Here is a 27,266-nt window from a genome sequence, read left to right as displayed (position 1 = left end):
TACTGCTAGACTGATGTTTGATTAGAAGGAGCATGAATATTATGAACCTCAAACTGCCAATCAATCAAAATGGACAAGCCCATGTTTTTTAATATTGACTTTTGGCTGGAGGTACATAGTTCACTAGGGAAAGCATTTGTTCAGCATATATAAGGACCCTGAGTTTGATCCCTAGAACCAAAATGAATATTTATTTTAAATAAATGATTGAAAGGTTAAACTGCAACCTATTTCATCATGGTACCACTGAGGCTAGGAAAACAGGACTTGTGAAATTAAGTGATATATGGGAAGTTCTGTTATGTAAGAGTATTTTGTTTTGTTTTTTGCCAGTCCTGGGGCTTGAACTCAAGGCCTGAGCACTGTCCCTGGCTTCTTTTTGCTCCAGGCTAGCACTCTACCACTAAGCCATAACCCCAGCCCTATGTAAGACTATTTCAAATAGAAGAGGCTGTCCACTATAGACTGGTGAAAAAAAAGAAAGTCGCAAACGGTGCCTTGTGTTCCCATTGCCACCAACATAGCACAAGTGTTTACATACAATTACACATGTGCGTAGAAAGAAGTATCCAAAGCAGGCCTTTTGATAAAAACATTTATTTTCATTAAAAAAAAAATGGCCAAGTAGGACTAGCAGCCTGGCTCAGGTGAGAAGCTAGGATCAGAGGCATGAGCCACTGGAGCCAGACCAGAGTTCTCTTCACTAACATCTCCCGACAGACTGGCTCCATTTGGCACAGTCACTAAAGCAATGTCTCCGAAAAGACAATCTTCAAACAAACATAGAAACAACCTTGTTTCCTAGGGCATCAGCATCAACTTGGGCGTGAAACATTCAAGCTCTTGTACTGGCCACAACAACACTGGCATGCATTTGCTTTATTTAAACTCCAGGTTCTTCTCCAAAATCAAAAGGGCAAGTTTTATAGAATTGCAACTGCGCCCACAACGAATCAATGAGGAACAACAGAAGGAGTCGGAGGATAATAGAATGATCTGACTACTGAGAAAACTTGTGCACACACAAACCCCGTATGGTTCTAGCAGTTTTTCTTTGTATTTTAAGCTACAAAACATTCTCATTCGCTGGACCTAAACTTGTGAAGCTACAAATTCAAGTCCAGGTGGAGCCCAGGTATGAGGCTCTATCTCTGTTGTAATCACACAAAAGTATCTAATCACAGGCATGACTGGGTAAGAGCAAGGGGGGCACTAGGAGCAAAGATGCGGCCTGCACAAGGAAGGAGGGCTACTTCCAAAGCAGGATTGTTATTATTTTTTCTTTGCAGGTGGCCCAATGGTCTTGTTTAAGTGAAGTTACTAGAGAATCTTTTTTAATTTCATATTATTGTCAAGGTGATGTACAGAGGAGTTACAGTTACGTTGGTAAAGTAGTGAGTATACTTCTTGTCAAACTTGTTACCTCCTCCTTCATGTTTCTCCCACCTTCCCTCCTCCCCAGCCCCCTTGTACTGGAGAATCTCTGGAGTTGTTTTCATGCCTTTGTAAGAGAATAAGAAACTGTTGGGTCATTTCAGAAAACATTTCTGAATAAGGAGCAGTCATGAAAATAAAATATTAGTTCCTGGGATCACATGGAAATGAAGCTTGAATGAGCAAAGTCTTGTTCAAGAAATATCTAAGCTCCCTGAATGAAGGCTGAATGGCAATCATTCCTGATTCTTCTATAATCCTCTTCAACTCTGCAGCTGTGCATTTAGAAGCAGACAAGCAAGAGTAGGAAGTTCTGAGAAACCTTCCCACATCACATAGTCACCTGCTATCTATTTACAAATGTGCCTGGGAAAACACTTCCAAAAATGCATCTTATACTCGAGGTAAAGGGGAAAATTCTATACACAGTGGGCTTCAGAAACCAAACAACTAAAAAGAGGAGATTAAAAATAAATCACTAGTAAATCAAATTAGGTGGCTCCTGAAATTAAGTGAAAAGAGCATCTGTCTTTATTTAACCTCTTGAGTGAAACCTGGCACTGGGGGCTTCTGCCTGAAATCCTAAGAAGGCTGAGATCTGATGATCCTGGTTCAAAGCCAGCTGATGCAGGCAAATCCATGAGACTCTTAGGTCCAACTAACTTCCAGAACTGGAGCTGTGGAGCACTAGCTTGAGCAAAAATGCTAAGAAACAGCGCCAAGGCCCTGAGTTCAAGCCCAAGCAGAAAAACACCAAACAGAAAAAAAAAATCCTGCTTGAAATGTAAGACAAAGGATTGGAGGCATGGCTCAGTTGGTAGAGCACCAGCCAATGAGTGAAAGAAAGCACCAGGTACCAAGTTCAAGTCCAACGCCTCAAACAAATTTAAAAAGAGAAGACACATGGGGCTGGGGATATAGCCTAGTGGCAAGAGTGCCTGCCTCGGTATACCCGAGGCCCTAGGTTCGATTCCCCAGCACCACATACACAGAAAACGGCCAGAAGCAGCGCTGTGGCTCAAGTGGCAGAGTGCTAGCCTTGAGCGGGAAGAAGCCAGGGACAGTGCTTAGGCCCTGAGTCCAAGGCCCAGGACTGGCCAAAAAAAAAAAAGAGAGAGAAGACACATCTATCCCTGATTAGTTCCACAGAAATACTCACTGATTCAGAAGCTCACTATAAGCCAAGTTCTTTAATTCCCAATGTCAATAATGACACAATTGAATTTTAGCGGCTTATAAGCAAATCTACACACGGGGGTGGAGGCACAATGAAGTTATACTAAGTATTGTTGGGATAATCACAACAAAATGTTGGTTCCCATAAGATAAAAATCATACAACAGAAGTGTTTCTAAATTAAATTAAATATGAATGCCTGCAACATTGTCCTAGCGATGCCTACTTTCAAAATAAAAGTCTTAAGGATAGCTGGGGTGAGAACAGAAACACCTTTCCTTCTTCAACCTGAAAACTTCACTCTGTAAAGATCACAGGAGCAGCAGAAACAAGGCAAGTTCACAGTACTGTACCAACTGGCTAGGTGCTGGCTGAGCAGCTTCCTGGGGTCATCTGCTTCTCTGTCCCCAGGCATCTGAAGAGAAACACAAGGTTTCCCTTCTAAGGTGTTAAATATCTGGGCTGCATGTGGGACAAATGGGAGTTTGACACAGAAGATAAATAGCCACGGGGCAATCAAGCATGGGAACGTTCACTGTGAAAGCCAGCCAAGCTCACTGTTCATCTGGCAGTCAGGACATCCGACCCAGCTTGCGATGGAAAGAACTCATTGTTTTTAATTTTAAAACTCCTTCAGGGATTGTTCATAAATAAGACTTAGAGAAAAGGAAGGTTTGAGAGTATGCTATGTATACATTCTCCAGGGGCCTAACTCTGAAATATTTAACAGGCCTGTGAATCTCACCCTCTGTGGAGAAGACCACTTCAAGCCTCAAGATTCACTGCACTTAAGAACTCACACTGACATCCAGTGTGCTGTGTCAGAGGTGCTTGCTTCTGAGCCTCAATTTATTCTTATTTAAATCAATTTATCTTCTGCTTACTTAAAATGGGTAGGGAGAGACCCATTCCTAAGATTTCTGGTATAGAAAGTCACAAGGCTAAAAATTTCTAGTTCTAGAAGAGGGACATTTGCCAGTTAACATGTTTCTCCAGAAGGAAAAAAGCTAGAGGTGGTTCTCTTGTGCAAGAATGTATGCATGTGAGCAAAAGTATGGTGAACTGGGATTGCAGAAGTATGTGTGTGTATTAGAGCTGGAGTTCTCAGAAGCTTATGTGTCAACACAAGACTGCAGAAAAGGGTGGGCAGGTACCCCCAGATGTTTCTCTCTACAAGCCCTTTGGGCAGCAGATGCAGTAAACAAGCAATTGTTTCTAATGCAAATTCGAGTCACCAGGATATTCTCACCCTACACCCCAACACAAATGGTCACTGGGCTCCGCACACCCTCAAGGAAGCCATAGAAGCCAGTGACACAAACGCTTGGTTCTGCTAAGAACAGAATGAAAGAACAAGAAGGCACCAGTGTGGTTAGGCTGTCTTCGGCTTAAAGTGTTTTTATCTCAGACACATTAAAGACAGCTGTTAGGTATTAAAAAGTAAAGATTGTAACTCACTTCGGCTGGACCCTTTTAAAAAAAATTGACATAGCCTCCTGGTTAGAGCAGAAAAGCCTCTGGAATTGTGTAAACTGCAGGAGATTTCCAGAAAAACCATACATAGGATAAACACATTCTAAAGGTAACAGCAAGTAATACAAAAGCATCAGCTAACAGGGCCAGGTAATCATTTCCTGATCGGCACCTCTTTGCTCCACGCTGCCCCTGCTGACATTTATCCTGCCCACAAATCTTTCCTAAGCAATGAATGACTGCTTCCCTCCTCTCACCATTTTACTGTGTACACTAACAAATACCTCCACTGTAGCAGAATTTCAAAATGATGAGCTTTGGGGACATAGAACAGAAGGTTAGCTTAAAGAGGGAAGCTTACTGGTTAATGTTAATGGGGTTATTGATACATGCAAAAACTGTATATTACATAGCTTTAAAAAATTGAAAGTAGCTCATCTAAGGAATAAATCTTCAACTAAGCACAAGCTGTGCGAACAAGCTTAAACATATTACACTATTTTCTATTATTAACCAAGGCTATCATTTTATTTGGAAAGTTACTTGTCTTAAAACAGACATCTTCCATTATTCCTCATCAGAAAAAAACATTCTCTCTCCCTCATAAGTAATGACAAAACACCTGCCCACTTCTATAAAGGGAATGAATATCTGACAAATCTACATATATAATTCAGCAAAGTCTTCTACAAGTAATAAAACTGTGTTTGTTGGTTCGCCTTTAAGTAGATGGTTCATGTGTACCACAAAACCATTAAATATTTGAAAAATCTTTTCTGTATGACAACTACACAGATATACAAGACACAACCCTCAAAGCCTCCATTTTAACTGCTACATGGAAATTTAAAAAATCACATTCCCTAAGAGAGAGGTCAAATATCCTTTTGAAATTTGTGGGAAAGTAATTACAATGTTTTCTGAACCGGTGCCCACAGCAAGTAGCACTTCACACAGCCCTCATTTCAACAAGCGAGGGTTCCAATCAAGAAAACAAAAACATTTTGTTGAAAACCAAATAACCAGCCATTCCTCTTTGTGACCTGGGTGAAGAACCTTCTTGCTTCCAGACTGTGTTCAATGAGGCACTACTGACCCTACTTTTCCAGATGTTTGTCACTGATTTTTTTCCCACTTGTAAAGATCACAAGTCTCATATTTCAAGGATAGATTCAGTACCTAGGAGTTGGTGAAACTGAGACCCCAAGACCCAGGCAGGCAGACAGGCAGGCAGACAGACAGACAGACAGAAAGACAGACAGATATATATGTTCTTAATTGGAGGTTGAATGGGCTAGAAAAAAATGTAGAAACATGGATGGGTCAGTGACAACCCATACAGCTTAGGGGGATGATTTTCAGGGAGCATTCCTCTACCGACACATTCATACTGCACAAGTTACCATATAAAATGTTTTCTCACTATATAAATGGTGTTGCTATTTCCCAAGAGAAACAGCATCAAATAACAAATGTGAAATTCTTCATAATAGCATTCATCTACAGAAGGCGGTTTTCATGCCACTGCATTTTCAGAACTTTAGAAGCTGACTGAGCCACAACATTTTAAATATGTTCAGAACTTCAAGTGAGACTTTCTCAGCAATTGACAGTGAAGTAAAATTAGCTCATCTACCCTTCATAAAGGATCTTAATTAAAAGCAAGAGCTAATACATTTTTTAAAAACCCAAAGCAACCATGCAAATGTTTAGCAGTTTTGACTCCAGATAGTTAAAGAGGAGGTGAAAACTATATGGTCCTTAGTTAACTGAAAGAATAAGTTAAAATTTCCCCCATCATCCTTATACAAAGCACAATATACACATACACGTATATACATACATATACACACACACACACAATCATGGATTTGTTGGTTCAGCTTCATTTGATTTCACAACTTTTGTTCTGTTATTTAGTAATCTTGACCAATAAGCCAAAAGCTAAAATTCCAAAAGCCAGACATCAAAGACAGCCCTATGTTGATAGGCATTCCTTGTAACAGCTCTTATTTAGCAATGAAAATCATAGTCATCTATAATAAAAGCACTTACAATGTGTTTGGAGAGAGAAAAAAAGCATTCTGCCGAAACACAAATTAATTTGCACTTGGGAAAATAATTTGCAACATCAGCATGTTACTCACTGTTCTGGGGATGGGGGGAGAGAGAGATCCGTTTGACATGTACGGGTCGTTATTCATGTTTGGCATCATTATGTAGCCAGAATAGCTGGAGAAGGAGGGTCCCTTGTTGTAGAGGCCCCCATCCGGATGTTTTCCTGAGAAAATCCAAAACACAATCAAGAATGCAACTGACTTCCTTTTATACCCCTGCATTTTCCCTAAGAAAAATCTTATTGTTTTAGGATGTCATTTTTACATAAAAGATGTGCTTATAAAATACTTGTAGCTGGATTATTATGCTCTAACTTCGGATTGACATTATTTATTCTCTTAAATGGTTTAGAGCAAACCAGATGTTAAAAAAAAAATCCATGTGGTTCAATTTACGTCTGCTACTGACTGATGTTTTTACAGAAAAAAAAATAAGTGTTATCCATCTAACTTAATTTGCTCTAATACTAACAAACTAGACTAAGAAACACAGAAACGTAAGGGAACATACACAAACCTAAAACTGTAACATAACTATATCAGGTCATCTATCCATACACATTCGTGTATTTATTTATACGCTGGAAGTTAGGCTTTAAATTTTAGGCAAACTCAAAACTTCTACCTACATTTTTCGAAGTCTAGAAGTTTTCTAGATTTTACTGAGAGAACTGTATCTGTTATACCCAAAGTTGTAAAGCAAAAATAGTAGAAGAGTTAATTTTATGTGCTACACTTAAATCATTCTGCCAAAGAGGTTTGTGTTTGGGTTTTATCAGTAATCTGTATAAGTACTTTATTACTGGGATGAAAGCCTAATGGCTGACATGCATATATGTATAGACAGACACTCCATTCTAGTCAGGCCAGTTGTTAAATCATTAAAAGAGAAGAGAAATGCAAACTGGTTGACAAGTGAGCCCTACTTACAATCTGATTCTTTTCAAGTCACAAGTTCTTTTCTTAAAAAGCCAGATAAATGCATATATAAAATGTCAAGCTTTCAGTGCAACTCCTAATTCTAAGCTTTACAATTATACAAGCTAAATTTTCTATCACTGGGCTGCATTCAGTCTGTTCAGCCTGCCTTCTCACTGTAATAAAAAAAAAGATAAAATAAAAACTAGAAACAGCAATTTTGTGAAAAGAAAACCCATTCAACAATATTCTTGTTGGAAAAAAATCATTAACGTTCCAGTCAACTGAAATTCTAGGACTCCCCCTATCTCATTCATTCAGACAGTTTCTAAATAATATAATACATATATTAGAGGTGAACTATGTTTTGGGTGGGATTTTCTTTCCCATTTTGTTAAAATAGTATAGTATGCAAAATCTAATCAAATCTGGTCCTTCAACTCAAATCGCTTGAACTCAAATGTACTTGAATCACACGTTATGCTAAAATCAGGAGAAATAAACTGCAGTATCTTACCATCATCAGGGTGTTCTCTGGCCTTGTCATGGTAGGACTCCTGAGAGGTTTGTGCTTGTCTGGCCACCTAGCAAACAGGAATGGCACCGCGAAAAGAAAGAAAATCACCTTAGAGTTTGTGACAATATAATTAAGAGTATCCACAGCTAACTTAATGAAAAAGGTTTTGGATAGAACTCTGTCTATCATTCAACCAAGGACAGGCCAGAGTTGAGTTCTAACATCTTTTTCTTTTCCACATGTACTTCTGAGGGATTATGAGTTTCTCAGAACCACCAAGGAAGAATGCTGACAAAACACAAATGTAGTCCATCTGGGAAGGTCCCACGTGTTGTTCTGACCACCCATCAAAACCTACCAGGGCTTGAGTGCCTCACGTGATGAGAATTGGGAGTTCATAGAGTGGGTAGTTTTGCTCCCAGTGTTCATTTAACTAGAGCTGATTAAAAGCCAGCCAAGCCCTGTGCCAGTAGGACATGTCTGTAATCCTAGTTACTTAGGAGGCTGAGATCAGATCTGTAGATCAAAGTTCAAAGACAGCCCGGGCAGGAAAATCCATGTCTTTATTTAAAAAAAAAAAAAAAAAACAAAAAAGCAGGAAGTGGAGCTATGGCTCAAGAAGGTAGTCATGAGTAAAGGAAGCTGGGGGGAGAGGGGGAACTGGACACAGTGCTCAGGCCCTGAGTTCAAGCCCCAGCACAAGGGTAGTGGGGGTAGAAACCGCCAGCTGAAATGTTTACAACTGAAAACAACAGTTTAAATATAAACAAGTCAACCTCTCAGATGGGGGTCTTAAGAAATTGCCCTGGAGAGGCACTGTCCCCAGCTGGAGGCCCAGTCTGGCCATTTACAACCTACCCTGGCTAGCAGGCTTAAAAGAGAAAAGGTATAACTCTTCTGTGGTGGGGGGGGGGGGGGCATCTAAAAAGTAACATCTAAAAATACAGCCCAGTTAACATCGCAGTTGGTAACCACCTTCCGTCCTGACTCAACCACGTGCAAATCAGCGGTATCAGCCTCCACTTGAGAAAGCTGGTGCGCATTCAACATCACTACAGACAGAAACACCTGGGGGGGGGGGGGGCGACAGGTTGCCCACGCGGTGCCGTCCCCCCACCCCAGAACAGAGAAGTGCAGGGAATGTGCAGTCGGTGGCAAACTTAATGATGAACTGTAAAAGGATACGCTAAATAGAACAGGGAAGAATTTGGCAAAAAGCCCTAGTGGGGAATCTTTGCTTTTGTTTTTTGTTTTGTTTTTGGAAGTTATCTGGTTCCGGCTGGGTGCACCCTAGGGCCTCCCTCCCATCTCCTATGAACTGAATCTGGAGGCTTAGGAACACCTTAAGGATTCACCTGGGTTCCCAGGCCCCTAGCCCTGCAAAAAGCTGTACTCACCCCTGCCATCGGAACCCAGGAGGCAACTGAGGCGTTCTTCAGCATGTCCTTTAAAACGCCCCGTGTCCCCGCCCCCAAGCCCACGCGCCTTCTTTTTGAGAGCAAGTGGATGCCATTTAAGGGGAAAAGGAGATACCCGAGTTTCTCTACCGGGAAAGGTGTCGGTGGAATCATTTGGGTGGCAACCACTTTTTCTAGCCGATGTCCTAGGAAGTACTTTCTTTCTCTCCCCGTTTCTGAACACGAGAAGCCAGCGGGGTGTCAGATATCAGGGTCCCATCTCTTCCCCATCCTCCCTCCCACCAGAAACTCTCTGGGAGCCTGAAACAGCCGCCCGCGGCGGTGCTGCCCCGGGCTCCCTCGCGCCGGCACCCACGTGTCTCTATTTACTCTACTCGGGTTACCAGCGGCCTCGGCTCCCCGCCGGCCCGGAGATGTGCCGGTGCCCAGCTTCCGCTGCTTCTGCAGAGATCGTGGGCCTGATTAGGGCCAGCAACCCCCCCCCCCCGCCCCCAATCCAGGCCCGTCTTAGGTCTCGGAGTGACCAAATTGCGGGCAGTAGAGGAGCGCACGAGACTGTGTGCGCGCGGGGTGGCTCAGTTCCGCGCCCACGGCTCCCCGCCTGGGGCTCGGGGTACTAGGGTGTCCGCCCCCAACCCCCAGGGCGCAGGCCCTGTTCCCCGGCGGTTGCGATCGCCTCGCCTGCCCCCCACTCTCCACCCCCCACCCCGGCCCCCGCCCGCTTCTTCTTCCCCCAGTCTGGGGCTCTGCGCATCTAAAGCTTTTGGTGGTTTAACGCACTCCTGCCGAGATAGCGGGTGCACTTTGTTTCCCGCGGGGCGGATTAACTTCTCAGGGCAGTTTTGACACCCCCGCTTTAAAGCATCGCTCCCCTCAACCCCACCAGAAAGTTCACAGGCGAAACGTTCTGGGCTGGGCGGGGGGGGGGGGGGGGAGTTTCCTGCCCTCAACCAGCGGTTTAGCCGCCGAAGCCCCACGCTGATCACTTGGAAGTTTCTCTACTCGAGGCACACAAGCTCACCCCAACCTCCAGAATGCTGGCTCAGGGCCTGAGAGTACCCAGCAAACACACACCCCCAGAACACACCCGGGACCCATTGTAGAGGGGTCCCCCCCGCCGTGCCCCGCGCCCTCGCTCGATCTCGGCGGCCTCTCCTCCCTTCCCCCGGAGACTCGCCACGCCTCCGGGGCTCAGGGTCGCGGCCCGCTCACCTCGTGTCCGTTGCTGGCCGGGATGATTTCGGATTCATTCACTAAAGAAGACTTGATGTCGGCTAGATCGCCTTCCTCTTCGGGGTGACTGATCTCGGCGAAGATCTTCTCTTTCTGCGGATCGCCCTCGTCCTTGAAGGGGATCATCTCGTCGGTGGCGCAGAGTTCCGGGTCCCCCCCGCCGCCGCCGCCGCCTCCCCCGGAGAGCTGGGGCATCCCAGCGACTCTAGAATCTCCGCTCCTCGGTGGGAGCACCCAAGGCGGCCGCAGGAGAGACAGGGGGGTCAGCGCCAGAGGGGGGGGCAGAGGAGAGGCGCAAGGGTGCGCGGGGGAGGACGGCGGGCGGAAGCGAGGCGGGGGAGCGCGGGGCCACCGGCCGGCAGCCGAGTCCCCGCGGCCGCCCGCGCTTTCCCCGCTGCGCCCACACCCACCCGGGCGTCCGCCCCGGAGGCCGAAGACGCCGGATTTCTCGGGCCGCCGCAGCGGGGCTTCGGCGCGGTTCCGCGTGTTCCCGGCTCGCCTGTCCCGGCTCGGCTGGCCGCCCCACGCCCCCGGAGCCGCTGGGGTGGGGTGGGAGTGTCTGGCCGCTTCTGGAAGGGGTCACGTCTCCTCAAAGTGCAAAGGAGGAGTCCGGCGGCGGCGCGTCACTGCGCAAAGCTCTCCAGTGTGGATTCCTCGGATGCCGATTGCGGCGTTTGGTTTTCAAGAAAGGAAAAGAAACGCAGCGGGGCCAAAAGGCTCCGTTTGCCGGAACGAAGGTGCCAGGAGAGGGAGACGACGACGCTAAGTCCACTTCCTGAAGGGTAAACAAAATAAAAGCGCTGGAGCCGTCCGATCTAGAGCCTCTTCTTTCCTTCCCTTCCGCTTGGCTTTTCCTCCTGGAGGAGCAGCATTTAATCTGCTGGAGGAGGAGGAGGAGGAGATGGTGAGGGCGGAGGAGGAGGGGAAAGGAAAGAGAAGTTTGCCAAGAATAAAAGTTTGTGCAGACGAGCCTGGGAATCGGTGGTGGAGGGCACGGTGGGGTCTTGGGGGGAGGGGGTCACAGCGGGAGCCTTGGGCCCAAAGGCTTCAGCCTTGAAGCTTGAGCCGCCACACACGCACACACCACACGGCCCGATCCCTCTTTGTTCCCGGCTCGAGTTTCTCAGCCTGGCTCGCTCGCTCGCCGCCGCCGTTCTCCACGCCTCCCCTCTGTCAAAGCAAAAAAAAAAAAAAAAAAAAGCGGTTCTCCCTTGGGTTCACCGGGCGGGTGGGCAGGAGACACCCCGGAGCGTGGCCGCCCGGCGAGATTCAGGGCGCGTCCTGCTCGGTGGCGGTGCGCGCAGCCGGGTCCCTCCTCCGCGCCCTGCCCCGCAGGTGAGCGCGCGGCGGCGCCTCCCCACCGCTTCTCCTCCTCCCGCGCCTCGCCGGCGCTGAAAAGCTCCCCACTTGCGTCGCCTCTCCTCCCCGCCCCTCCCCCGCCTCCTGCTCCCTCCTTGGCTGCCCACTGGGGGGGGGGGGGAGAAGGAGGTGGTGATTGAGGGCTTCCCCCCCCCCCCTTCCCTGCTTTCTTTTCCCAGAGCTTGTAGGACGAGTCCTAGTTTGGGAGAGTGTGTCTGAGTGTGTCTGTGTGTGTGTGTGCGCGCGCGCGCGCCTGCAAGGAAAAAAAAAAATCATCTGGCAACCTGAAGGAGGAGGAAAGGACCTGCACTCTCCGTGGGATTCCACGGACGGAGAGGCACAATGTTGCCCGCGTGAAATGGACGAGAAACTCTGCCCGGATGGCCTAACTTCATTCATTTAAGCATCTCCGCGGTTGCCCCCCCCACTCCCTCCCACCCCGGGTCCTTTGGCGAGTTCCCCCCTCCCTTCCGCCGCCCACTCTCCCTCCCTAGCCCAGGCTCCGAGGCGGAGATGAAAGAGGGAGCCGCCGCCCTGATCCCCGGCTCATTGATGGATGCTCGGAGGAGGGGATGAGGCGGGAATTGGGGACTGAGAGTAGGAGGAAAAGGAAATCGCAGACGTTGTTGACCTAATAGAATAGAAGCGAGAAAGGACTAAAAAGAAAAAAAAAAGAGTTGAGACTTTATTAAACAATGTCCCATACATGCCCTTGGGAGACAAGAGATGAGGGTGCCTACGGTAGTGAAATAAAACTCTCCACGCTTACCGAGAAAAAAAAATAGAACGAAGAAGAAACTGAAGCCTGGATCTTTATGATCGCTTTTTCTACAGTATCTCCTTTCATTGAATCGTCACTACGGGATGTGCGGGGCGCCCCGTTCCTGTAAGTCTCCCGTGGATTTTCGGACATACACGCTATAGCAGCCTCGGTGAGATGAGAAGACAGCCCGAGAAGGAAGGACGGGAAGACCTAGGAGAGAGGGAGGGGGACAGGGCCTTCCGGACACCCCGGACGAAGGCTCTGAAGGGGACCCTTGAGGATGAAAATCCGAATCCAACCTCAAAAATGCCCCTGTCTCTAAAGGGCGGGACATTTACGGAGATGCTTGCTGGGTGAAAGTTACAGTGTGAGCGAGGCTGGAGTTTGAAAACATTTCACATTTTGTTTTCCAACACTCTCAGTTAAAAGTCCAGGTAAAATGATTATCCAATGCAGTAGCCATCTGTAAAGCCCCGTCACAGTAAAGAGGGCAGAATGAAATGACTCTCCACCTCCTTTAAATTGAAAATGGGGAAAATACTACAGAATTAGACTTAAGTGTGATTATGTAGGAATGGGCAGAGCTTTCTTTTTCTGAGGGTTAAATTGCAGGCTACTGGACACTGTATAGGGAAGGTTTTGAACAAAACTCTGTGCGTTTGAAACATTGCCTACTGGTGACTATTGGAAAGATGGAATTCACTAGGAAGTTGTTTTAAAAGCTGAATCATTTAAATGGCTCAGTTGGTCCCATAAAACATGGCCGTGGTAGTAGTCACATGTCAATTCTACCTGGTAAAAGAAAAAAAAAAGACCTAGGAGAAGCAAAACATTTTCAAGTTTTGAATAACTGACAATGCTATTCCTTAGAGAAGAAAGGCAAACAAACACAATATTCTGCTATATTGTGTAAAACAGCAATATAACAGATATTTTTTGAACCGTTGGATAGTGGTGGTATGCAAGTTTCATTAAAATTAAGCATCAGTAAGAGTGAATGTCCCGGAAATGGGAACGCCAGATATCAGCCCCTGTTCTAAAAGAAATATGGTAAAAAAAAAAAAAAAGTCAAAATTCCTCCTATAGCTGCGTCAATTTGACCGACAGGAGTAGAACTAGGAGCCGCAGCTTCTTCAAAGCAGCCAGCGTTAGACGTTCCTTTCATCAAACTCCGGAGTGGGAGGGGGCGCGCAGAATGGCCAGAGGGTGTTTTCTGAAAGCCAAGAAGAGATTAAATGACGACTCCAACATCCCCCTACCCCCATTTTAAGTGTTGCAACTAATTTTCCCATTTTCTCCTCAGTTAATTATCTGAACTCCCTGAGTCATTTGGAGCTCAGCTCCAGGTGTCCTGAGATGAAGAGCTGGAGAAGGTGGGGATTTGGGAAATAATAAATATAGTGGGAACTGTTTACTAGAAGGGTCGGGGATAGACGGTTGCATTTGGTACATAGCTGTAACCATATTCTTTGGAAACATTGTATCTAACGAAATCACCTTTATGCCGGTGCTGTCAGCGTGCGTGGTTATTGGCTGTCTTTCGAATCCTGGCAAATCTTCTTAAATGTGGCTTTACTAAAAAAAAAAAAAAAAATCATGTGCCTGATTAATTAAGAAAGGTCTGTCAAGGAAGGAAGCCGGCATTTCTATAGGATGTGTCTCCCTTGACGGGAAAAAGCGAGGAGACACCGCCAGAGGGGCGAAGCCACCCCAGGAAAGAAGTTCCTCTCTGGTAAAAGCTTCAGTGTAGTTCTTGGCAAACGCATTCCGGTCGCCTGGCAGTCTTCACTAATTCTATCAACCTAAGCAGCCGCTTGTTCCGAAGCCGGGAATGCGATCGCGGGTCGGAGATGCGGTGGGCGCGGCGCCCGAGCCTCGCCGCCCCCCGGACCCCCGAGGCCGGCCGCCGCAGGTTGCTCGTGTGAACAGAGCTGTCTGTTGTACGTTCACTCCTTCAGGATGTGGCTTTCAGGGGGCGTTTAAAAGTGATTGAATTCCGACCGTGCAACAATTGCTGGATGGCTGTGGATCTCCTACCCCACCCCCTTCCTGGTGGCTCTGGGGGAGAACTTGGGTGAGAGGAACACTCCGTGGGGCGCCTGGCACCCTCTTGCCCTTGGAGGGGGTCGAGGCGCCCATGCGGCGCAGGAAGCGAGACTTCGCCGGGAGAGCAGACACCAGCCTGGCTGCCCACGCGGCGGGCGGCGCCCTGCCCACCGCACCCGCACTCCCTTCCCCGTGTGCGGCGGACCAAGGAGATCCCCCTCCCCCTGGGGATCCAGAGTCCTTAATTACAGGGCCCCCCTCAGCCCTCTCCGCCCCCACGGTCCTCACCCCCCCCCCCCGCCCAGACCCCCGCTCTTCCTTTGTGTGGCCGGCACTCTCTCCCGGCGGCAACTTTGGTGGGAACCCGAAGGAAGGAGGTGGCGGGGAGAAGGGGGGCTACGGAAGAGGATGCTCCGAGAAAGAGAATCCAGGGTGGGAGGGACGAGAAAAGCGACTCCCCATCCCCATCGACTTCCCACCCCAAATGCGCCCCGAGATGTGGGCACCTTCCGTTGAACGGGCGTCGCAGCAAAGGGAGAGAGGCTGGAGGGAGTGAACCGCAGTTCGGGTCCCAGGGGCTCTTCCGCCTCTTCTTGCCTTCCCCCCTAAAACAAACAAACTTGACCTCCCCATCCTCTGGGGTCACAGCACTCGTGGGACCGTGAAAATGTCGTGCCCGAATCCGGCCGCCTGCGGACCCCGGGCTTCCGCGGGGCTGGCGCTCCGGGGACTCCAGCGAGCCGGGCCTGCGGGTCCGCGGCGCCCACGCGTGATCAGCGTGCGGGCCAGGCTCTGCCATGGAGGACACAGACACCCCCCCCCCCGGTTCGTCCAGGCAGATCCGCCTGGAGACCGCGAGGGACAGCCACATGCCATCGGGCTCCCCGGCTCCTCTGCCAGCCTGGACAGGGCCCGAGCTCCGGTGCAGACTCTGCCCACCGCAAAGGCCCACGCGGGAGTGACGGGGGACCAGGACGAGGGCACAGGGCTTGGCCACAGTGGAGCAGCTTGAACCCCAAATGGGCTACGAGGGGAACTCACACCCCGAGGAGTGAACCAGGAATGCCCACCCTGGAGGTGGGCGCTGGGATAAATGTCGGGGCTCACATGCTTTTCTCTCCCTACTGCAAACTTTTCCCAGGCGCCTGAACTTGGCGAGGGCACGGGCCTGGGGAAGCGGGTGGCCAGGGCCGCGCCGCGAAGCCCGCCCCCTCGGACCCCTCCGGCCCCTCGGGCCCCGCCGGCTCTCCATCCTCCCCTTCCCTCTATCCGCCCCCCTCCGCCCGCCCCCCGGGCCGGGGACGCGCGCAGAGGCCGCCCGCGCGCCCCAGCCGCGCCTTATATCCGCAGAGGGCGGCGCCTGCGCCGGGCCCCGCGCGGCGGCGCGGCCTTTGAAGTCGCGGCGGCTGCCTCTTTCATCCTTTATTTTTTCCCTCGCAGGCCCCTTTGTGTGACTAAATTTGGCAAGAATATGGATCCCAGCCAGTCTTTCCACGTGTGCTCCCAGCTCCCAGCTGAGAAGGCCAAGGGTTCTCTTCCGGGTAAGGAGACAGGGAGAAAGATCAAAGAGTTTGGGGAGTTGGATCTGAAATGTGAATTGAAAATAAAAATCAAGCCTGGACACATTCCAGTTTCTAAAGCAAAACCAACCCTTAGCGGAGGCCATCTAGCTCTGGCTCTCTCTCTCTTTCTCTCTCTCTCTCTCTCTCTCTCTCTCTCTCTCTCTCTCTCTCTCTCTCTCTCTTTCTCTCTCTCTCTCTCTCTTTCTCTCTCTCCCTCCCTCCCTTCCTCCTCTCTCTATTTCTTCCTGCAGTCCTTCTTGACCACATGGAATAAAATAAAAGTAACAGAGGGAAACACTTAGTTTCTCCAGATTTTATTCTGCAGTCATTTTATTAGGGAAACTATCTTGTTCATAATTACCGTTATGTGAAGCTGAATTTCTTCAGCCATAAATATTGCCTGATTTTTTTTTCCTTCAGTATGCTTCACACTTTATTCTGTGGCCACATTTGGGAAGTGAGGGCATAGACAAGAACGCCTGTGTGTACGTGTTTGCTGTGCACACTGCTCACTTCTGCTATACACTCTGTGGTATACTGCGTGGCTTTCTTCCACAGAATTAGATTCTGGAAAACCGCTTAGTACCTTTTTTTAAAAAAAAATAAATAAATTCAGAGCAAGCATTATCATCATTGATGCCTATAATTTAAAATCATCTTTTACAAATAAACTGCCCGGATCTTTTTGTACTCAAATGTTTCTGACTTTAATGATGAGAAACAATATCTTGGGAGATGTTCTGTCATTCGTGGAGTAAACGATATGGACAGTTTTGCAAAACTGTGATACAGACTTAGAAATGTTGAGTTGGCGGTGGTGGGCTAGTGCATGCCTCATTACAGGATGATTTCGGAGAAACCATGCAACTTCTCACATTCCCTTTCCTCTCTGAAAAAAACGAGCATAATAATAACTTACTGTTCCATGAAAGAAGGCATGTAGAAGTATGCACAAATGTAAGGCATTTGTCTGTGATGCAAGAATGATCCTTTTAAAGAGGACCTATTAATGGCTAAACTAAAACTCTGAAAGCTCCTGGAACCCTTTCCCACAGGAGCCAATGGGAGGGGTATTTGCCTGCAACCCACTTGCCACATCCCACCAAGTCCTTTGCTACTCCTCCATTGACTGTCACAAGAGACAGAACATTCCAAGGAGAAAGGGAATGTGCTCCAATGCTTTTTTAGGATGGATATGATGAGTTCAACACTGAAAAGAAAAGAATGCATTTTTGTGAGACATTTGGCACAGTTCACAATGTCGCTGCAGTTTTAGGAGTGAATTGATCTGGTGGAGGGAGACTGTATATGTATGTGGATGCAGTACTTCCAAGAACAGCAATAAGAACCTTGAGGTGATTGAAAGGTATGTAAGACATATGGGGGGGGGGGCTGTGTAAATATCACCAGAATGGAATAGAACGGAATGGTATAGAATGATGAATGGAGACTCCTCTTTCAGGCACCTCCTTGATTGGAAAGTCTCACTACATTCTTTCTTTTCTTTCTTTTTTGCCAATCCCTGAGCTTGACTCCTGGGCTGAGTGCTATCCTTTGGGGCTCAAGGCTAGCACTCTACCACCTGAACCACCTCTCCACTTCCGGTTTTCTGGTGGTTAATTGGAGATAAGAGTCTCACAGACTTTCCTGCCCAGACTGACTTTGAACCACAACCCTCAGATCCTAGTCTCCTGAGGAGCTAAGATTACAGATGTGACCCACCCGTGCCCAGCTTCACTAAAACTTACTCTGTTTACCTTAAAAATAATAGAATAGAATTATATAATTTTGTCTCAGGCAATGGCAACTCATGCTTACAGCAAAAATCAAGAGTAGGGCTGCACGTAGAGTGACAGGAGTCCCACTCGTGTAATGCTTAGGTCAGTTGTCAGATGAACTAGCCTAAGGAAAATCACTGATGGGAGACTTTCCTGGGCCCTGCCACCCAGTATAAACTTTTCGTGTAACCTGTGTATAGAACAGATGGGTAGAAGAAGGGGGAGAGGGGAGTAACTAGTGTTCATATGTCCTTTTGCCGTGGCACAAGGCTGCCCAGGAGCAGAAGACCCTGAGTGCGTGGTCTCTTTCTGCTGCTCCTACTGGCAGCAATCTTTGCAACCATGTTAAGGCACTGCATAACACTGGCAGTTGGCATTTAAGAGGCGCTCTCTATTTAACGTGTCTATTCCTATATGTTCACATTGGAGGTTGACTTGGAACAAGCTTATCCTGGTCAACATACTCCTTCCTTTCACTTTTGTTGGTGGAGGTAACTGTGGATGGAATTCTGGGCATTGCTCTTGCTAGGCATTCCAGCTCATGTACTGAATCATCTCCCCGCAGCCCTCTTTTCACTTCTCTTTTCAGAAGAAGCCTCTGTGTGGCCTTAAACTCAGGGCCTCAAGCTCTTGATTGGCTTTTTCTAATCAAGGCTGGTGCTGTACTGTGTGAGCCACACCTCCGCTTCTGGCTTTTTGGTAGCTCATTGGAGAGAAGAGTCTCACAGATCTGTTAGACTAGGCTTGTTTCAAACCTGGATCCTCAGATCTCTGCCTCCTCAGTAGCTAGGATTAATGGCATGAGCCACCAGCAGCACCCAGCTATAGATGATGCCTTTTGGAAATTTTTTTTCTAGCCCTTGTGGCTCACGCCAGTAGTACTAATTACCCTGAAGTCTGAGATATGATTATGGAGGTTCAAAGCCAGCCGGGGTAGGAAAGTCTGTGAGATTCTTATCTCCAGTTAATCATACACACACAAAAAGCTGCAAGTGGAACTATGGTTGAAGTGGTAGAGAGCTAGCCTTGAGTGAAAATGCTCAGAGACAGTGCCCAGGCCTTGAGTTTACACCCCAAAACACACACACACACACACACACACACACACACGCACGCGCGCGCACACACACACACACACCGACTGGGAATGTGGCTTAGTGGTAGAGTCCTTGCCTAGCATGCATAAAGCCCTGGGTTTGGTTCGTCAGTACCCCATAAACAGAAAAGGCCAGAAGTGGTGCTGTGGCTTGAGTGAGTGGTAGAGTGCTAGCCTTGAGCAAAAGAAGCTCAGGGACAGTGACCAGGCCCTGAGTTCAAGCCCCAGGACTGGAAAAAAAGAAAAGAAGAAAGAAAGAAATGTATTCTTAGCCCAAACAGTAACATGCTAAGTCATGAAAGGATCCGTTTGCGGGGAGGGGCAATGTGAACACCCTGAAAATACTCAAGGAAAAACTGGGGAATATTTAGAAGAAAAATCTCTGAAGAGGGAGGCATAGCTAAGGGGTTTACTCGTTTTTATAAATCTGTTTCCTCAGTGCATATGGTAATGGCGCTATTTCTCCAATCATAGTAGAATAGATGTGCCTCCTAAAATGGGTGGCCTTGCTTGTATTGTGCTTCCTGGGCCCCTGTCAGCATTGGGCAAACTCTTAATCCCTGGTTGGAGGCTAGGAGCCAAAGCTACAACTTTTTTGCCTAAAGGCAACAGCAGAACCAACTGAGCCATATGGAGATGAATGCAGAACAAGGTCATTAGTCTCATTGTTTATCCAGTTACTAGCAGCACAGATTTGTGTAAATTTCAGCTACAGTGGTTGCAGCCTGCCTTTGATGTGTGTAATCTGTGCATTTTAGTGCTCCAGGAGAGTGCCTGACTGACAGGCTCTACCTCCAGTGCCCAGAAATACATCTACACAGGCACAGCCAAGCGTGGAGTTCAGCAATTTTCCAGTGAGTTCCATCCAAGTAAATAAACCAACCTGGAGGGTTCAGATGGTGCCGCCTTTTTCTCATGACATAATTTTGGGGCAGTCTTTGTGTTTGATTTGTATTAGTTTTCATTTGCCATGTGAAAGTATGTAATTCCCGAAACCTTAATTTATCTCTTAAGAGGAGCAACCTTTGACCTTAATGATGACTTTTTTGTTGGTGATGGCGGTGGTACTGGGGCTTGAACTTGGGCAGGGCTCTGTCTCAGAGCTGTTTTTGCTCAAAGCTAGTTTTTTTTTTTTTTGAGCCACACCTCTACTTCTTGTGTTTAGGTGGTTAATTGGAGCTATGAGTCTCACAGACTTTCCTGCCCAGGTTGGCTTCAAACCTTGATCCTCAGATCTTGAGCCTCCTGAGTAGCTAGGATTACAAGCATGAGCCACTAGTGCCTGGCTTGATGATGATGATGATGATGATGATGATGATGATGATGATGATGTGTGTGTGTGTTTGTTGTTCCTTTTTGGAGTGAGTACTGAGGTTTGAACTGAGGGCCTCAAGCTTGTTGCACTAGCGCTCTGTTACTTGAGCCACACCTCCAGCCCCATTTTTTGCTTATTTTTTTCATGATAAGGGGCTGGCCTGGAACAGATATCTTTCTGTTATCAGCCTCCATCCAAGTAGCTAGGATTATAGACCTGTACCACCGGCACTGGGTTATTGGTTTGACAATTCTTCTGTCCATAAAAACAGACTCAATGGGTAAATTCTTCTTTAACAATATATTTATGCAAAATATAGCTTCTAGTGCTTTAGTTAATTTTGTCTTGCTTGTATAGCTACAGTCAATCAGAATGAACAATTGGAAGAGTGAGTTAAGGAGAAGGACAGAGCCAAAACAAACAACTTAGGCTACAAAATGGTTATCTGGATCAACTAAAGACTTTTCTCTGGCAAAAACAAAGCTAATTTTCCTTATCTGAATTTGATTTAGAGGTCCTGCAGTCCCACTCTGCCAATTACCGTTTCAAGTGGGCTTCCCTTAGGTTAAATTGGCTGAGTATTAGGGACAGAGATTAATTACTACCCTATGAAGCTAGACAGTCATATTGACTGGAAGTTTAGATAGCTCTTCGGACTCCTAAATGAATTCTCAGCTCTGATTTATGGTGACAGTTGGTCTTTCTTCTTCATACTTTTGGCTTGATTTTGCTTTGCATTGCTGGAACACAAAAATCTCCCACTGGTTGAAGCAGACCTTGGTGAATCTCCAGCTTTTCTTGTAAGTGCTCTTTGCACTCCTGCCTAACAACTGCCCAGCTTCCACTCTTCTTGCTTTCTTGATTGCCTCCAACCGCTCAGACCTCAAAGAGCAGTCTTTAGTGTACAATTCAGTGAGTCTTGGTAATTACATTTGCCTAATAAACTATCACTCCAACCAAGGTACAGAACATTTCAATAACACCAAAAGTTCCTGATGTAATGAATTTACTTTGAGGCTACGTTTGTGTGTGTGTGTGTGTGTGTGTGTGTGTGTGTGTGTGTTGTTGTTGTTGTTCCAGTCCTGGGGCTTGATTCAGGGCCTGTATGCTTCTCTGAGCTTTTGTGTTCAAGGCTAGTACTCTACCAGTTGAGCCACAGTGAAGAACTACTTTTTAAACTACAGCGGTTAGGAATATGTCATGTGGTTTCTTACTGGTTGGTTGTTTTGAATATATCCCTTAAGCTTTCTGCAATTTAATTTTTCCATCTGAATAATATATCAGATTATAGGATGACTTACCAGAAAATGTCTCTAATCATATGCTTTCTAGGAAAGACAGAAAGGGAACTCAGGTTATTGGGCTGTGTTGAACTGAAATGCTGACCAGATAAACTCAGTGAAATAATATGTATTGCAGATTGTTTTGCAGTATAATAAATGAAGAAGAGGTCTTGGTGGCAGAGACATGAAGTCAGCAGACAGGAGGGTATGGGAGGAGCCAGTGGTGGGGGGAATTCCAGAGGCAGCTGCATCCCTGGGAATGGGAAGGTCTGCTGGGCGGGAAAACTCAGGCGGGAAAAGCATGCCTGGTGCATGCCTTCCAGGCTTGACATTCCTCTGCTGCACTTAGTTTTACTCTATGTGTGCCGGCTGTGAAACAAAATGATACTCATTCTACAATAAAGTAAAATGTAAGAGGAATAAAGAACATATCCTGAGTTTACCTTATGGGAAATGTTAATAAAAACATAAATGGGATATTGTCTGTTTCCTCTCTGACTGTGAAATAGCTGAAGCTCCTCTCTCTCTCTCTCTCTCTCTCTCTCTCTCTCTCTCTCTCTCTCTGTCTCCCCCTCCCTCCCTCCCTCCCTCAATTTTCATTTCTAGCAGGGGTAAGATTAACCAATTTAAATATTCCACACAAGCCCAGAAGTTCATGTCAACACTCTCTGATCAATAAACAGGTTGGAACCACTGTGGAATCGCTTAGAGCAAAGTTAAAGATCAAAGGAGGTGGCTTACACCTGTAATCCCAGCTAGTCAAGAGGCTGAGGTCTGAGGATTGAGGGTTGAAGGCAGCTGGAGTAGGAATGTCCATAACCTCTTATCTCCAATTAGTCACCAAAATATGGAAGTGGGGCTGTGGCTCAAGTGGTGGAGCACTAGCCTTGAGCACCAAAGCTCAAAGACTGTGCCCGGGCTCTGAGTTCAAGCTCGTGTGCCAGCACACACACAGAAAAAGAGCCCAGATTCTTAGCTGGGTCAGAACTTCTTCTTCTTTTTTTTTTTTTTTTGGCCAGTCCTGGGGCTTGGACTCAGGGCCTGAGCACTGTCCCTGGCTTCTTTTTGCTCAAGGCTAGCACTTTGCCACTTGAGCCACAGCGCCACTTCTGGCCATTTCCTATATATGTGGTGCTGGGGAACTGAACCCTGGGCTTCATGTATAGGAGGCAACAAGCACTCTTGCCACTAGGCCATATTCCCAGCCCTAGGTCAGAACTTCTTGATGACTTTCCTTCCTGTTCCGAATAACACTGCCTGCTGTAAGGGCAATAAAAACAACAATGTGATGACAGCATTAAAGATTTTCTCCATAAATGATCTGCAGGACACTTGGGAGCTGCCAGCCCCAGCTCGGGCAGTCATGGCTCCCTCTCCTTTCTTCATGGGCTTGCAGCACGTGGGGTGTGAAATCACTCCATAAACTCTTTCCACCGGTGTGCTATGAGAATTTCATAGTCTGAACCCTGAAAACGAACGAAATTAAAGTCCATAGGGAGGATGATTGGGCTCAGGTACCAGAAAACTACCTAGGTAAGTGGTTATGTATGTTAGAAATAATAAGTGAGCTAAAAATTAAGATAAGGAGATTGATTTCTTGGAGACAACCAATTGAACAGATAACAATGATGTAAGTTACAATATTAGAAATAAAGCAGGAGAGAAGATTTATTTAATAAGTAAATATTTTCTTTTTATCTCTCACCTTCATTTATTTGTAAACCAAGGTAGATGTTTTGTTTTCCTGACAGGCGTTTTTAATAATATTCATTGTTCTGACAATAGCAGCAGCAAAAAAAAATCTTTAAATGAAAATCATTGTCACTTCATCTATTTCTTGGTTTCTAAATTGGGGAAAATGTTGAAAATCAAGTGGGCAGTGTACATTTGTTACTGTGTTCACTTACTGTAGATGATTTCTTTCTAAAAAATGAGAACTTCTCCATTCTGTTTCACTTAAGGCTTGAAGTAAATTACATTTTCTGCCTCTCACATTTGAATACAAGGCTCTTATCTGAGGGCTTCCAGCAGTGAGGAAGAGACATTTCATGAAAGTGACTCTATTTCTACCATAATGTCTCTTTTCTATTTCTTTTTTTTTAATTGAAGAAAATGAAAAAGAAGAAAATGATAATAAATATATTTGCCGCCCAGGACTGTGGTGCCGGGAATAATATAGAGCGTCTCTCATTCCCAACGAATCAGGGATGGATGATGCCCCATTTCCTCATCATGTCTTCTAGACTCGGTGAGATGAAAGGGAGATTTGTAATCAAATAAAAGTTGTATTGCAAACAGTACCACTAATTCATGCAGTTAAAAAGCTCAGGGTTGTATTCAGATCCAACCGGGAACACCACACAAGATTTAATTTAGAAGGAAAGGGAGTCATTTCTCTTCGCTTTTCATTTGGATAATTCAATTTACGTTGTGCCATGACTCATTAAAGGCACTGCCAGCCACACTGTGAACACTGATGAAGTGACTTGTGTCCATTCATGTAAAACAGAACCAGCCCCCTCGGGATGGAGGTGATTCTCTTTCCCTCCCTCCCTCCCTCCCTCCCTCCCTCCCTCCCTCCCTCCCTCCCTCCCTCCCTCCATTCCTCCCTCCCTCTCTCCCTTTCTCCCTTCTTCTTCCTCCTCTTTCTTCCTGTTGTTTATCTTCCCTTCCAGGTCCCTGGTGCCTGACCAGAGAGACTTATTGATGAACGTATTCCAAGTCATTTTCTTACTACACAGGCCTCATGCACTATATATCCATGAGTTAACTACTATACTATATGTACTGCAGCAGGTGGGAAATACTGTGGTCATGTGAAAACTGACACAGACAAACCAGTCATGGGAATCATTCACGCCGGGCAGGAGAGGATGGCTCAGGGATAGAGAACATGCTCTTGGTTTTTGCAAGGTCCTATTGCTGGTGCCCCGAACTCTCTGACTTAAGCAGAATACTCTACTGTGGAAAAATGCTTTTGTAGTTCAAGTGACTCCATTCATAAATTACATTGAGGAAATGCCATATTTGGTTATATGTATTTGGTGGTGGTGGTGATGATGGTAGTACTGGGATTTGAATTCAAGAACCTGCACTTGGTGAGCAGATGTGCTATCCCTTGAACACCACCTAACTATTCTAATGATTGCTCCTGCTAGCACTCTAGCATTTGAGCCACAGCGCTGCTTCTGGCTTTTTCTGTTGATGTGGTACTAAGGAATCGAACCCAGGGCTTCATGCATGCTCGGCAAGCACTCTACCACTAAGCCATATTTGCAGCTCCCATGAGACTCCTATCTCCAATTAACCACCAGGAAACTAGAAGTGGCTTTGTGGCTCAAAGTAGTAGAGTGCTAGCTTTGAGCAAAAGAGCCCAGGGACAGTGCCCAGGCCCCAGGACTGACAAAAAAAAAAAGATCTTTTCAGTTGTCTGGTGTGGTTATGAGTCAGCTAGGCCCGTCAGGACAATTGTGTTGGGTCAGGCTCTCTCCCTGCTGAATTGTTCCTGGTCTCATAGTATCTGCAGTTTTCCTGGGTGGCAGAGCCTTACTGACGTGAAAGATGATTCTCCAGAGGTTTACAGACCCAGCAATAAATTCCTTTGAGTTGATTAAGGAGAAAGCCACTTCCTTTCCTTTTTCTCTTTCAATCTTAGCATAGTCCCTAGAGCTAAGCTGTGCTGGAGCCTTGACCACATCTCTTCACCTTTATCAAGTCTTGGGACTGCCTGCCAGAACTTCTTTTTGCTCCTGGGGCCTGCTTTCTGGTCCACAAGGCAGCCCAGGAATGCTGGGGAATGTCCTGGAGACCAGCCTCCAGGCCCTGGCTGGCAGCGAGTGGCGAATGAATGCCCAGCTCGCTCACCCAGGCCATTCTGAGCTGCACTGACCTTGGCTCTGAGGGGTTCCGGGGAGGTCACTCTCCAGTTGCTCAGAGTGATCACTGCAGGATAATGATTCTCTCACTGGCTTCCTGCCTTTTCCCACCTGCTTCCCAGCGCCCTTATTCCCGTCCCCACACTTTCACCTTTCAGGCAAACTCCCTGCAACTCAATTCTGGTCATAGTGTTTGGGTCTGGGGAAATTCAAACAAAGATAGTACCTGTAAGTCTTTAGCCAGTTCTAGTGCTTGCGATTTTCCCTTTTATCAGACAGCTGAATCGGGGCCCAGCCAGAAGCCTTGCGTTGGAAGGCCATCTTGCTCCCAAGCTAGAATTTCTTTCTATCTATCTTTCTTTCGTTCTTTCCTTCCTTCTTTCTTTCTCTTTCCTTCCTTCCTTCCTCCCCCCCTCCTTCCCTTCCTCCCTCCCTCCCTCTCTCCCTTCCTTCCTTTTTTTGATCAGTTGTGGGGCTTGAATTCAGGTTGTCTCTGAGCTCTTTCCCTCAAGGCTAGCACTGTACCACTTAAGCCACAGCTCCACTTCTGGCTTTTTGGTGGTTAATTGGAGATAAGAGTCTCACAGACTTTGCTGCCCAGGTTGGCTTTGAACTGTGATCCTCAGATCTCAGCCTCCTGAGTAGCTAGGATTACAGGCTTGAACCCCTAGTGCCTGGCCATGCTAGGATTTCTAAGGTGTTTCGTTTCCCCCCCTTTCATTATATATTTTTTTAGTTACTCTGTGTGTGTGTGTGTGTGTGTGTGTGTGTGTGTGTGTGTGTGTGTGTGTGTGTGTTGAGGAAGGGGTCTCAAACCACAACTGATGAGTCCCCAGTAGGGCCAGGCTGGCAGCAGTAGGGATGGTTTGTCAGCAGAGCCTGGTTTAGGGCTCTGAGGTGCGCACGACTTCTGTAAATGTTCAGCCTAAATGAGGCTAGGGAGAAGTAGCTATACAACCCCCCCCCCCCCCCCATAGCTGCCCCACCACTGATAGACTATCTCCAGTTGTGCCCTACCTCCTAACATCTCCACACTCTCTAAAAACAGCGCCACCAGCTGGGGACCACCCATCATAGCATCCCAGCCAATTAAGCACATCTCTCTGTTACCCAAGGCAGGAGCACATTGTAGCGGTCCAGGAGTGCCTTGATGGCATTCAACGCTAGCTCTGTTCTGGTGCCAAATGTATCCCATTCCAGCCCAGCCACCATGGAAGAGTCATTTTCTGATGGCCACACTTAGTGCTCCCAGCACTAGAGATCAATGGAAGCCATCCCTGGTCAGGTTGCTGTTGGGAGGCAGGGCCGGGCAAAGGCTTATGGTTGAGCCAACAGAGTTGCCTTTCACTATTCAAGATTTGGGCTACGCAATTCTTTGATCTAACATTTTTAGTAGACAAAGAATGGATATTTATTTTTTTATGAGCATTGTTTTATATACAACAAATTTGGGGGGAATGGGAAGGAATAAATATCCAGGACAGAACACATTTAAATGCCAGGAGTTAATTTACTTGGCTACCTTGATTTACAATGGGAACACTTGGGTGGAGGGTGGAAAAGCCGGAGGATTCTTTTGTTCTTGTTTTATTTAGAATTTCTAAACTCTAAAGGAATGTTTTTATTTCAAGTACATAAGAAAAAAATCTTTAACAAAAAAAAAAAAACAACAACAACCAAGAGCTTAGATGACATTACAGAAGCTTAGTTTAAACTTGATGTGTAAAATGAGCCGAGGATATTCTAGCCGATTCCTTTGGAGTCTTTTTCTCATTTTCTTTTCTTCTTAAAATAACTTCCAAGTGCAAGTTTGTTGCTACATTAAAAAAAAAAAAAAGGAGGGAAAGGAGTATTAACAGGGCACAAGAAAGCTGAAGTTTCAGGCCAGCTTACCAGGGCCTCA

At 46.7% G+C, this 27,266-nt stretch overlaps 1 protein-coding gene across 4 annotated transcripts in view; it reads right to left on the bottom strand.

Moving 5' to 3' along the window:
- The window catches only part of Lef1 (lymphoid enhancer binding factor 1), a 101,565-nt gene extending 90,952 nt beyond the window's left edge, over positions 1-10,613 (bottom strand). For 2 of the 4 annotated variants that reach the window (XM_048333503.1, XM_048333502.1), the window contains exons 1-3: positions 10,266-10,610; positions 7,636-7,702; positions 6,231-6,364 (exon numbers count right to left, since the gene is read on the bottom strand). In XM_048333503.1, coding sequence (XP_048189460.1) covers positions 6,231-6,364; positions 7,636-7,702; positions 10,266-10,481 — 417 coding nt within the window. In that variant the 5' untranslated portion in view covers positions 10,482-10,610. Of the gene's footprint in view, positions 1-6,230; positions 6,365-7,635; positions 7,703-10,265 lie in introns of all 4 variants that reach the window. The other 2 variants (XM_048333504.1, XM_048333505.1) reach the window with 2 other exon arrangements.
- Positions 10,614-27,266: the final 16,653 nt, after the last annotated feature.

The sequence above is a fragment of the Perognathus longimembris genome, chromosome 24, assembly GCF_023159225.1.
Source record: "Perognathus longimembris pacificus isolate PPM17 chromosome 24, ASM2315922v1, whole genome shotgun sequence".
Classification (NCBI taxonomy): Eukaryota; Metazoa; Chordata; class Mammalia; order Rodentia; family Heteromyidae; genus Perognathus; species Perognathus longimembris.
This window is presented reverse-complemented; position numbering and strand designations above follow the sequence as displayed.